We start from the raw sequence: 13,489 nt of genomic DNA, 5'->3' as shown, positions 1-13,489 counted from the left end.
GAAGCCAGCAATACATTGACAGAGTTATAAAAAATCCACATGAGCTGGTTTATAATTTGCAAACAATAAAAACATTGCAAACGTATACATTAGCTGACCAACTTACAGTGTAAGGCTCGTCACTTAAATATAGTAATTATAACGATTGATGCCTATAATACAAAGAAAATTCTACCACAGAAATCTCTATAACATGATTGAAAAAAAATGGTTTATGATGTAATAAACAACTGTGATTGGCCTATCCTGGCCAGCGTGGAGAAAGGGAACTGCATTCTGCAGCTCATTTAAAGTGACAGCACAGGATTGGCATCGAGGAGCCATTGATTTGGAAATACAGAAAAACAGGTTAAAATATATATATTTTTTATAATTAGTGTTATTTATAAAATCAAATAAATAAAAGATATTAACAATAGCCTTATATTTATTATTATTTAAAACAACTTTATTGACCCATAACTTTATTGACTGATCATCTGTCATCGCACCTCAGAAAACAGTGCCTAATAATTTTCCTCATGTGCAACTTCAATTTTTCTCTGTCATAGTTCATGAAGAGCTAACAAAACTTATCGAAACATCAAAAGCCACAACTTGTTTGTTAGATCTTATACCAACTAAGCTCTTAAAAGAGGTATCTCCTGTAATCTCAGAACCTCTCCTTAATATCATTAACTCCTCTCTATGCTTAGGACATCTCCCAAGAAACTTTAAAATGGCAATTATCAAACCGCTTATTAAGAAGCCACAACTTGATCCTGGAGAACTTGCTAATTATCGACTGATTTCAAGTCTCCCATTTATGTCAAGAATACTAGAAAAGGCAGTATCCTCCCAAATATGTTAATTTCTACAGAGAAATAGTATATATGAAGAATTTCAATGAGGATTTAGGCCTCATCACAGTACAGAGACTGCACTTATCAGAGTTACAAATGACTTGATCTTATCATCTGATCGGAGCTGCATTTCTCTTCTAGTGGTTTTAGATCTTAGTGCTGCATTCGACAGTTGCATTTGTGGAGTTGCATTAGCATGGTTTAGGTCATATTTAGCAGACCGCTACCATTTTGTTAATGTAAATGAGGAATTTTCAAACCAAACAAAAGTAAAATATGGAGTGCCACAGGGATCTGTTTTAGGGCCTCTGCATTTCTCTTTGTATATGCTTCCCCTGGGAGATATTATCAGGAATCATGGAATAAGTTTCCACTGCTATGCTGACGATACACAACTTTATATTTCTTCAAAACCTGATGAGATATCACAATTCTCTAAATTAGCAGAGTGTATCAATGAAATAAAAGATTGGATGGCCAGAAATTTCCTTCTACTCAATTCTGACAAAACAGAGGTACTAATTATTGGACCAAAAAACTCTAAAACAAGCCGCTAAAATATAATTTGACTCTAGATGGATGTACTGTTACATCATCTTCAACAGCGAAGAACTTAGGTGTTATATTTGATACCAATCTGTCCTTTGAAAATCAAATTACAAATGTTTGTAGAACAGCATTCTTCCACCTAAGAAATATTGCTAAATTAAGGCACATGGTCTCTGTTGCTGATGCCAAAAAACGAATTCATGCATTCATGACCTCAAGACTAGATTATTGTAATGCATTACTGGGAGGATGTCCAGCAAGATCAGTAAATAAAATTCAATTGGTTCAAAATGCAGCAGCCAGAGTGCTGACGAGAACCAAGAAATATGATCATATTAGCCCCATTTTATCATCGTTACATTGGCTACCTGTTAAATTGCATATTAATTTTAAAATTCTGTTAACTACGTACAAAGCTTTGAATTTTCTAGCTCCACAGTACTTAAGTGATCTTCTACCACGCTATATTCCAACACGTTCATTAAGATTGCAAAATTCTTGTCTGTTAATAGTTCCTAGAATATTAAAATCCACAAAAGGAGGTAGATCCTTTTCATATTTGTTCCTAAACTATGGAATAGTCTCCCTAACACTGTTCGAGATGCAGACACACTCTCTCAGTTTAAGTCTAGAGTAAAGACTATTTAGCCAGGCATACACCTCATTTATCCTCCAACCCACAATTAGGCTGCTTTAGTTGGGTCTGCCGGAACCAGAAACCAGAAACATTGAGTATGATCTCTAACTCTGCAATAAATTTAATGGCATCTATGGCTAATATCAATTTATTTGTTTACATGTCTCAACCTAGGGACTCCTATCCTGAGGTCACCAGAACCAGTTGGATCCAGCTCCATTCCTGCTTCGTGTTGGACTCCACTGCTACATGTCGCAGAATGATGATGACTAAATGTAGCCGTGCCAGCCTAACATCACTTCAGTCTATTATGATGGACTTCAGAGAATGAACTGGTGCCAACTCCAACCTGAATCACCTGTTGATGGACTACGAGCTTGAAATGAAATGCTTAGACTAACTATTGCCAACAAAAGCCTTCATCAGCCAATTAACAAGGACAATTGCATCTATGTGAACTTCTGCAATTAATCAAGGATGGACTTCAAAGACATTGGTCATTAATCTTACAGTTCAAACACAATCGATGTTTAATCACTGACCCTTAAGACATGATTTTACCTATACATAATTCATATTTACATTACATTCATAATGTTAGCCTGAGGGGAACTGGCCCCCACAGTGAGACTGGTTTCTCCCAAGGTTATTTTTCTCCATTAATCTACATCTTATGGAGTTTTGTGTTCCTTGCCACAGTCGCCTACAGCTTGCTCACTGGAGTTATTAATACAACTATTATTTAATTATTTTTTTAAACACGATTAAGAATCATATTTTATCTAATTACACAATGATGATTCAACGACTTTATAGACATTACAGTTTTATCGTCTGTTAATGCTGATATTCTGTAAAGCTGCTTTGAAACGATGTGTGTTGTGAAAGGCGCTATACAAATAAAATTGACTTGACTTGACTTGACCCTTTTCAAGCAATGTTGTTCTAAGCGCTTATTCTGTTTCTATTGGATGGACCATTGACAATCGTTTGTGATTCTTCAAATAGGGAAACTTTCTGTCCTCTAGTTTGATGTTTTAAAAAATACATAGTCTAGATGTAAACAGCAAGATATGTACAGTAGATTATGATAGTTTTAAACAATTTTAAAGGGGTAGTTCGCCTAAAAATAGAGAAATTCTCTCATCATTTACTCTCCATCTCTGATGAATGTGACTTTCTTACTTCTGCTGAACACAAACAACTATTTTTAGAAGAATATATCAGCTTTGCAGTTCCACACAATCCAAGTGAATGGCGATCAGAATTTTGAAGCTCCAAAAAGCTCATGAAGTCAGTATAAAAGTAATCCATAAAACTCCAGTGGTTTAATCCATGTCTTCAGAAGTGATGTGATAAGTGTGGGTGAGAAACAGATAAATATTTAAGTCCTGTTTTACTATATATTTTCCTGTCTAGTAGGTGGTGATATGCACAAAGACTGTGATTGCCAAAAACAAAAGAAAAAGAAAGTGAAAGTGGAGATTTATTGTAAAAAAGGACTTAAATATTGATCTGTTTCTCACTTACACTTATCATATTTCTTCTGAATATATGGATTTAACCACTGGAGTCTTATGGATTACTTTTATGCTGCCTTTATGGATCTTTAAAGTTCTGGTTACCATTCAGTTGCATTGTATGAACCTACAGAGCTGAGATATTCTTATAAAAACCTTCGTTTTTGTTCAGCAGAAGAAAGAAAGTCATACACATCTGAGATGGAATGATGGTGAGTAAATGATGAGAGAATTTTCATTTCATCTGGCTCATGCCAGGTTCGCAAGATATTAAAATCCAAAGAATGGAAAGCTGAGGGAAATATTGCAGCAAGTTATGAAGAATCTCAATGTAGTGATTTGTAGCAACATCATGTATTTCCTGTTGCTTCATTGGAACACCAGAAGCTTGATAGCTAATGGACAGGAGTTTAAAAAAACTATTTTCTTGATATGAATAAATCTCCAGATGTAATTTTTATACAGGAAACATGGCAAATCCTTGGACTTTAAACTGATTGGTTATGAAGCAATAAGGAAAGACAGGAAATATGGAAGAGGTGGAGGTGCAATATTTATCAAAAGAAACTTGGTATATAGACATGTGAAAGTAATGCCGAATGTATAGAAGTAATGGGAACATGGGGACAAATAAAATATTACATTTCTATAATCCATGTATAGAATTAACAGGTGATATTTGATATATGAAAGGGGCCATATGAGTCTATGGCAAGTAAAATGATTATATGTGGTGATTTGAATTCTCATAATAATGTGTGGGGTAGTAAACACACTACTCCGAGGGGCTCTTATACTTCTACAGTAGACTGTTAAATTGACAGTTTTTTCACCTATCTCTTTAGATCCACTTGAAACCCCAGTTGGGAAACTGTGATTTTTATCACATCCTTCTTCACGTAACGTTAGAATTGGTCTCTTTTCCAAAAGGTGCTTATACAAATTCCATATGTGTTGTCGTACTAGGAGAACTTTGTTAACAATGTTGACTGGAAAAAAGTATGGACATTGCCTCTTATTAAATATATAATAAAAAGGAAGGGAAGTATCATTTAAATTATTACATACACAGCCAAAGTATATTTAAAGAGATTTAAATTAGACATACAAATGGCTCTTTTTGTGGTGCCCCTAATGAAACTGCTCTACATATCTTTTGGGATTGTCCTTATACTCAGTTATTTTGGATATATCTTTGTAATTTTATTAACCAGAATTTGCTCTTGGGTTTCTCAATGTTGATTAAGGATTTGTTGTTTAGTATCTATAGCATCAACAAAGAAAAAAAGAATGAGTATTTTATTATTAATTTATTATTGCTACTTCCCAAATTTCACATTCATCAATGTAAATGCAGTCATCAAAAACCCTTATTTATTAATTAAAAAAAAAGAAATCGAGCAATACATCCAAACTATTTCACCTCCAAAGCCCTTAAGATTGTAAACCTATGCTACCTCTTTAAATTATTTAGTTAAACTTTGGTACGTAATACATTATATTTGTATATTTGGCGCTTCTCGCTTATATTTGTATGTACTACTTTTATTAAGTTTGTACATCTGTAATAATAATAATAATAATAATAATAATAATAATAATAATAACAATAATAATAATAATAATAATAAATAAAAAAACAGACAAAAAAAAAAAACGTTCCATTAACCGCGCAGTGCAGTAGGAGGCGCTAATGCTCCTAAAGAGTGGATCGCCATTAAACAAGATGAAGAAGAAGATCTCTCCGTCACGATAGGAAGCGACACTCACTTCAGTCTTTTAACAGACGCTGTAGGAAGACGTGAACGACTGTGGCGACAAGACACATGATGCGTTTGTAAATATAGAGAATAGCTCATAGCCGTGCAATTATAGCGTTGTTTGTATTTTTAAAAGAAAATATACCTAGTAATTCTACAAAATGAGCAACATATATATTCAAGAGCCCCCTACTAATGGAAAGGTGAGTATACAAACATTCATGCAAAGTTATGCTCGATTATGTGCATAAACGAATATAAAGTGCATTTTGTCTAGTTTTAGACGTAATTCTTATGCCTTATGTTTACTTTAAATGAATGTATATTAATGTTAGAACGGTACAATAAAATTATAAGACAATATGCTGTTGGATTATATCTGAAATGTTCATTGTATAATATAACTCTTTAAATCATGACAAGGCCCAACATTAACCTTCTGTTCATTAACCCAGAGCCTCAACTGCTGAGCCACTGCTGTCCCATAAATAATAAAAAGATTGAATTGGATTGTGTTCTCTTAGGTCTTGCTGAAGACCTCAGCAGGTGATATTGACATAGAGCTCTGGTCTAAAGAAGCTCCCAAGGCATGTAGAAACTTCACTCAGCTCTGTATGGAGGGTAAGTGGCATCATTCAAGAAAATACACAGATAGAAAATACAAATGCAAGACAGATTTTTCACAATATCTCTTTTCGTGTCTTAAAGACTAGTGTTCATCCTTGGCATGTGTGTCTGCAGGCTACTATGATGGCACAATCTTTCATCGTGTGGTGCCAGAGTTTATTGTTCAAGGAGGTGATCCAACAGGCACTGGAACCGGTGGGGAGTCCATTTACGGCCGTCCTTTCAAGGTAGGTTGAACTTTTGTCTTGACTTAAGCAAAGTGTTTATGTATTCATCTTAAAAATTAAAGCAATAGTTCCCCCCAAAATTCGAATACATAGAATAGCATTTGTTAGTGACTCACTTTAAAGCTTAAAAAGAACCTAAATATGTCACAAAAGTAGTCCATGCGACGTGTGCATCATATTCCCAGTCTTCTGAAGGTATATGATCACTTTGTATGGCGAACAGACTGAATTTAAATACGTTATTCATTATTATTAAGTATACCGATCTCAAATCAAATATGGTGAAGTCAGTGGTTCTTGTGGGTCTCATCATAAGGACGTCCTAAAACTAATGAGGTTTGATATTATTGACAAGCCAACATATTGGCAGTATATTAGCCATTGGCCACCCGGTACTCTTGGCATCAGCCATTGAAAAATCCATATAGTTTGGCCGCTAAAAATAAAGAGTAGAAAAGCTTTTGAATTGTTTCTGTAGTTTTTAATATTATAATAATTTGCATCTTCCAATACAGGATGAATTTCACTCCAGGTTACGTTTCAATCGGAGAGGTTTGGTTGCCATGGCAAATGCAGGACCTCATGATAATGGGAGCCAGTTCTTCTTTACGCTGGGTCGGGCTGATGAACTCAACAACAAACACTCAATTTTTGGAAAGGTGATATTTTGTCAATTATTCAAGATACGTTAGGGTCCACTAATGAAAATGCCCCTATTTTGCATTTTTCTAAATCCAGCCATTCATTTTATTGATTTGTCTACTGTTATGTGTTTTATCTGTTATGCTGCAGGTGACAGGAGATACTGTGTATAATATGCTCAGGTTAGCAGAAGTGGAGTGTGACAATGATGAACGGCCACTCAACCCACACAAAATTAGAACCACAGAGGTGAGTTTAGACCGCTTGAGTTGAAATTTAAATCAGCTTTACGATTTAAATTTGTAATAACCATTGAAGGCTTTGTTTTCAAATGGATTTATTTGTTTTGTGCAGGTCTTACATTCTGCCTTTGATGACATCGTTCCACGTGTAACTAAATCTAAAAAAGAGAAAGGCAAAGATCAAGGGAAAAAATCACAGTCCAAGGCAACGAAGTATGGCACACACAGCTTTTACAATTTAATTTGTTTTGATTATTTAATTTATTTAGATGTTCAGGTGAACAAGGTTATGTGCAAAGCATTTTATATTAATAGTTCACATAAAAATTCATATTTTGTCACAGTTTTTCTACCCTAGTGTCGTTCCAAACATCTTTTCAATACAAAGGCAGTCCAAAAATGGATCCAAAAGAAGTCCATGCGATTCATTCGTCATATTCTAAATCTTCTGAAGGCATATGATGTTTGCCCAAATTTTAAAAAATGTTCTATGTGAAAATCTTGACATCTCTCTTAATGCTCATGAACAAATTCTCTTTCACAGTGGCTAAAAATATTGCTGTCGTACATTGCCTATGGAAATTCATCATGTCGTGTCAAAATCCTTATCATTTGTCACATTACACCCTGGAAATATGTATTCAATCTAACATTTACATGTTATAACATTCAACATCAAAGCGAGAATAACATGTAATTGATTAGTAAATAACCTGGTTTAGATAAGTGATCAGCTCCTAAGATTAACCATTACAAACTTGCTCTGGTGCAACCAATTACCTTTGTCCACATACCTGGATCATTGGCCCCCACCTGACATCAATTGTAGTGGTTTTGATTACAACCCCAATTTCAAAACAGTTGGGACAGTATGAAAAATGCTAATAAAAACAAAAAAGTGTGATTTGTAAATTATATTCACCCTTTGCTATATTAAAAGCTCTACAACTAAACGTTATATGATGTTTTACCTTGTGAATTTCATTATTAAAAAAAAAAAAGTACTGTAATTTCAAATCAGATGATTTGACACTCCAAAGCTCTTGGGACAGTCGAGTGTTTACCACTGTGAAACATCACCATTTCTTCTAATAATACTTACTAGGGGTGTGACGAGATGCTTACTCCACGAGACGAGACACGACACAAGATTGGGTTCACGAGAACGAGACAAGACGAGATTTTTACACAATTTTTAAGAAATCCTCAATGATGAAATATATGAATGGAAAATAGTCTTTTATTCAACTGAAAATCACAAAATGCAAAAAAATGTAGGTGCATTTTGAAATCAACTTGTAATGAATGTTATTTTACATCTATTTTAATGAATTCTATGCAGTAAAGGACATGCAAACACTGCAAAATATTTTGCTATAAACTCTACCGACTGGCTTCTCCCCTGTACGATTTCACATGAGAAATCTAACTCCTCTCCACAAATCGAACATAAAAATATAACAGTATAAATAAAATAAATATATAAATAACAGAAATAACACTTTAAAGGGGTCATGACATGGGTTTTTTTATTGTATTATTATGTTCCCTTAGGTGCAATTATAGTATTAATATATTTTTTTTTTAAGAAAAACTTTTAAAATCTAGTGATTTATGACCTTTTCCCACCCTGTTTCTCATCCTCTGATTCAAACAGTCTGTTTTGGGGCGTTTTCCATTTAAGACTTCAGTGCTAACGCCCACTGTTATGATTGGCTAACGTCCCTATGTATCAATTATTGACGCTCCCAGCCAGAACAATATGCAAGTAAACTAAGTAAAAACACTGTGATTATTCATAATGAATGAAATTGCGCTTTAAAAAGTAGTTTAAAGTTTAAAATAGATTACTTACAGTTTGCGTCGTCGTTGTTCCCAGAATAGTCGGCACGGACTTATCTTTGAGCAACAGTTTTCTGGCAAAGCCAGCATCATATTGAGATTTGTTCTCAAAACAGTCATCCTTAAAATGTACAGAACAAACGCTCAAGTTAACACTGCCGTGACTGGGACGTCCGCAAAAAATAAACTGCATCCATTTTTCCCTGACGTCTGGATCTTTCGGCAGCTTATTCAGAGGTTTTGTTTGACCACAGCCAGGAACAGCACATCTGTGTGGCATCGTAATTTTCCTGTGCACAAGTAGTCTCTGTCAGAGCTCGCTGTCCATCGACTGAACACTTGTGAGGCGCACGGCGATACAAAATGAGCGTAGTTGTCTTGCGCTTAAATCGTAGTTATCTTGTGCTGGAGGCGGTCATATGCAAACGCTGTTACGTCACTTCTAACCGACACGTCACTTCTAACCATGAATCCAGAACGAGCTCTATTTTGAGCTTGATTAAATAAATGATTCGTTTAGAATGGGGAGGACGTCTTAAAATATTAAACTTGCAGGACGTTTTAATGATACAAAGACCTCTTATATACCAAAAGATCAAGGCAAATTTGGTTTCTCATGTCATGACCCCTTTAAATGCAAACAGTAAGTGTATCCATAATCAAAGTACTGCTCTTTCAAAACTACATGTGCAAACAGAAACACATTTTTTCTTCAAGCATGAAAAAGAGATAAATTAACTACACAGAAGAGCCTAAGATATGGTCAGCTAGTTTTAGTAGAGAGCTGTGGTGGTTCTGTATGTGTTTTTGCATATTGCTCGTGTTAGCCGCGGTGTACGGCATTATTTTCTTACAATGTTTACATATTGTGTTCGTCTTGTCTGTCACTCTTTCGCCGTTTCTTATTTCCACAGGAAAACCAAAATGTTGCCACACAAATTATTTAAAAGTGGCAGGGGCATCTTCAATACTAAGTTGACCCTCACGCTCCATCACGCTGACATCTCAACAACTCTCGAGACAACTTTTCACCTCGACGAGAAATCTCGTCACACCCTTAATACTTATGCATTTGCTCACTGAAGACACAAGTTTGTTAAGTTTAGAAAGTGGAATCTTCCCCCATTCATCCATTATGTAGGTCCTTAGCTGCACAATTGTACAGGGTCTTCATTGCCATCTAATGCGCTTCATAATGCGCCACATATTTTCAATTGGAGACTGGTCAGGACTGCAGGCTGGCCAATCCAGCACCCACACTCTCTGCTTACACAGTCATGCACTTGATATCTGGGCAGTATGTGGGTTGAAGTTGTCCTGCTGGAAAATGCAGGGACGTCCCTGGAAAAGATTGTGCTGGATGGCAGTATATGTTGCTCCAAAAGTTTTACATATCTGGCTGAATTTATGGCGTTCTCACAGATGTGTGATTTACCCATGCTATGGGCACTGACACACCCCTGGCCCATACAGAGACTGGCTTTTGGACCTGATGCTAATAACAGCTTGGATGATTCTTTTCCTTTTTGGCCCAGTGAACACAACGGCTGTGTTTTTCCAAAATAAGTTTTGAAATGTGGACTCTTCGGACCAAATAACACAGTTCCACTGTTCTACTTTCCATCTAAGATGAGACAGAGACCAGAGAATTCGGCAGCGCTTCTGGACAGTGTTGATGTAGGGCTTCTGCTTTGCTTAGTAAAGTCTTAACTTGTAACTGCAGCGGTGAATGGTGTTGACTAACAAAGGTTTAGTGAGTAATCCTAAACCCGTGTTCATGATATCCATTACAGATGAATGACGTTTTTAAGAGGGATCGGAGATCACGCGCATTCAGAAGTGGTTTTCATCTTTCACTTTACGGACCAAAACTTTACCAGATTCCTTGAATCTTTTAACTATATTGTGCACTGTAGAGGGTGAAATAGCCAAAATCCTTCCAATTAGTCTTTGAGGAACATTGCTCTCAAAGTGCTGGATTATTTGCTGAGGCAACTGTTGGCAAATTGACAAGTCTTGAATGATCCTTGCTCCTGGCTGTTTTTGGAGGCTCCTTATACAGTATGCAGTACTATGACACAATTGCCTCACCTGTTTTACATCTGTTTCACATTGCCTTATTTCAACTCGTCAAAGTGTTATTAGTCTTAAATTGCCCGTCTCAATCATCTGATTTAAACTTACTGTACAAGGTAAAACATCATATGATGTGTAGTTGTGGTGCTTTCAATATAGCAAAGGGTGAATATGATTTACAATTCACTCCTTTTTGTTTTTAATTAGCATTTTTTTTGGTGTTTGTACTTTCGAATAAAACCTGCTGTTCCAAAAGGATTCCTTTTGAAAGGTGCTTTCAAAAGGACTCTGGGAAAGGCACATATTGTGGAAAGGCACAGGTTAGGAGAAGGGTACAAACAGATTACAACTACCGTTCAGAGCATTATCAGGAAATGGAAAGCACATGGCACCACCAAAACCTTGCCTAGATTGGGCCATCCATCCAAACTGGATGACCAGGCCAGGAGGAAATTTATCAGGGAAGCTATCAAGAGGCCAAAGCAACTTTGAAGGGTTTACAAGACCTTATGGCTGAGACTGATGGGTCTTTTCATGTGACAACAATCTAACAAGCTTAACACAAAGCTGACCTGTATGGCAGGGTGGCAAGAAAGAAGTCTCACGCAGTGGCTTAAGGATAGGATGGTCAAAGTCCTTGAGTGGCCAAGTCAGAGCCTTGACCAAAATACAATAGAAAACCAGTTGATGGACTTAAAGAAAGCAGTCATTGCTGCTCACTCAGCAATATGACCAAACTTGAACAATTCTACAAGGAAGGGTTAGCTAAATTTGCCCAATCTAGGTGTGCAAAGCTTGTAGAGACATGCAGTTGAAATCAGAAGTTTGCATACACTTAGGTTGAAGTCATTTAAAATTAATTTAACCACTCCACAGATCTTGTATTGCAAACTATAAATTTGGCAAGACGTTTAGGACATCTACTTGGTGCACGACACCAGTCATGTTTCCAACAATTGTTTACAGACAGATTGTTTCACTTTTAACTGACTATATCACAATTCCAGTGGTTCAGAAGTTTACATACACTAAATTAACTGTGCCTTTAAGCAGCTTGGAAAATTCCAGTAAGTGATGTCAAGCCTTTAGGCAATTAGCCACTTAGCTTCGGAGGCTAATTGTAGTTAATTGGAGGTGTATCTATGGATGTATTTTAAGGCCTACCTTCAAACTCTGTGCCTCTTTACTTGACATCATGGGAAAATCAAAAGAAATCAGTCAAGACCTCAGAAAAAAATTGTGGACCTCCACAAGATTGGTTCATCCTTTGGAGCAACTTCCAAATGCCTGAAGGTACCACTTTCATCTGTACGAACAATAGTATGCAAGTATCAACACCCTGGGACCACGCAGCCATCATACCGCTCAGGAAGGAGATGCATTTCTGTCTCCTAGAGATGAACGTAGTTTGGTGTGAAAAGTGCAAATCAATCCCAGAACAACAGCAAAGGACCGTGTAATGGTGCTGGAGGAAACGTGTAGACAAGTACACGTTTCCACAGTAAAACAAGTCCTATATCGACATAACTGAAAGGCTGCTCAGCAAGGAAGAAGCCACTCCTCCAAAACTTCCATAAAAAAGCCAGACTACAGTTTGCAAGTACACATGGGGACAAAGATCTTACTTTTTGGAGAAATGTCCTCTGGTCTAATGAACCAAAAATGTAACTGTTTGGCCATAATGACATCGTTATTTTTGGAGGAAAAGGATGAGGCTTGCAAGCCAAAGAACACCATCCCAACTGTGAAGCATGGGGTGGCAGCATAATGTTGTGGTGGTGCTTTGCTGCATGAGGGATTGGTGCACTTCACAAATAGATGGCATCATGAGGAATGAACATTATGTGGATATATTGAAATAACATCTCAAGACATCAGCCAGTAAGTTAAAGCTCAGTAACAAATGGTTCTTCCAAATGGACAATGACCCCAAGCATACCTCCAAAGTTGTGGCAAAATGGCTAAAGGACAACATAGTCAAGGTATTGGAGTGGCCATCACAAATCACTGACCTCAATCTGATCGAAAATTTGGGGGCAGAACCGAAAAAGCGTATGCAAGCAAGGAGGCCTACAAACCTGACTCCGTTACAACAGTTCTGTCTGGAGGAATGGGCCAAAATTCCAGCAACTTATTGTGAGAAGCTTGTGGAAGGCTACTCGAAAAGTTTGATGCAAGTTAAACAATATAAAGGCAATGTTACAAAATACTAACGAAGTGGATGTAAACTTCTGACCTGAAATAAATCATTCTCTACTATTATTCTGACATTTCACATTCTTAGAATAAAGTAGTGATCCTAATTGACATAAGACAGGGAATGGTTTCTACGATTAAATGTCAGGAATTGTGAAAATCTCTGTTTAAATGTATTTGGCTAATGTGTATGTAAACTTCTGTATCTAAACAGACTGATGGCTGACATTAAAATAATAGGTGGCTCTATGAATTGTTAAATCCAGGGTTATGATCACTTTTCAAACACTTATTTTAGTTTTTCATCTTTTATACATTCTTGGAACTCA

At 36.4% G+C, this 13,489-nt stretch overlaps 1 protein-coding gene across 1 annotated transcript in view; it reads left to right on the top strand.

Annotated features, from left to right (window-relative positions):
* The first annotated feature begins 5,281 nt into the window (after window positions 1-5,281).
* The window catches only part of cwc27 (CWC27 spliceosome associated cyclophilin), a 65,291-nt gene continuing 57,083 nt past the window's right edge, over window positions 5,282-13,489 (top strand). The window contains exons 1-6 of the mRNA XM_052118010.1: window positions 5,282-5,511; window positions 5,833-5,929; window positions 6,050-6,162; window positions 6,678-6,821; window positions 6,955-7,053; window positions 7,159-7,259. Coding sequence (XP_051973970.1) covers window positions 5,470-5,511; window positions 5,833-5,929; window positions 6,050-6,162; window positions 6,678-6,821; window positions 6,955-7,053; window positions 7,159-7,259 — 596 coding nt within the window. The 5' untranslated portion in view covers window positions 5,282-5,469. The remainder of the gene's footprint in view (window positions 5,512-5,832; window positions 5,930-6,049; window positions 6,163-6,677; window positions 6,822-6,954; window positions 7,054-7,158; window positions 7,260-13,489) is intronic.

The sequence above is a fragment of the Xyrauchen texanus genome, chromosome 44 (genome assembly GCF_025860055.1).
Source record: "Xyrauchen texanus isolate HMW12.3.18 chromosome 44, RBS_HiC_50CHRs, whole genome shotgun sequence".
In the NCBI taxonomy this organism is placed as follows: Eukaryota; Metazoa; Chordata; class Actinopteri; order Cypriniformes; family Catostomidae; genus Xyrauchen; species Xyrauchen texanus.
This window is presented reverse-complemented; position numbering and strand designations above follow the sequence as displayed.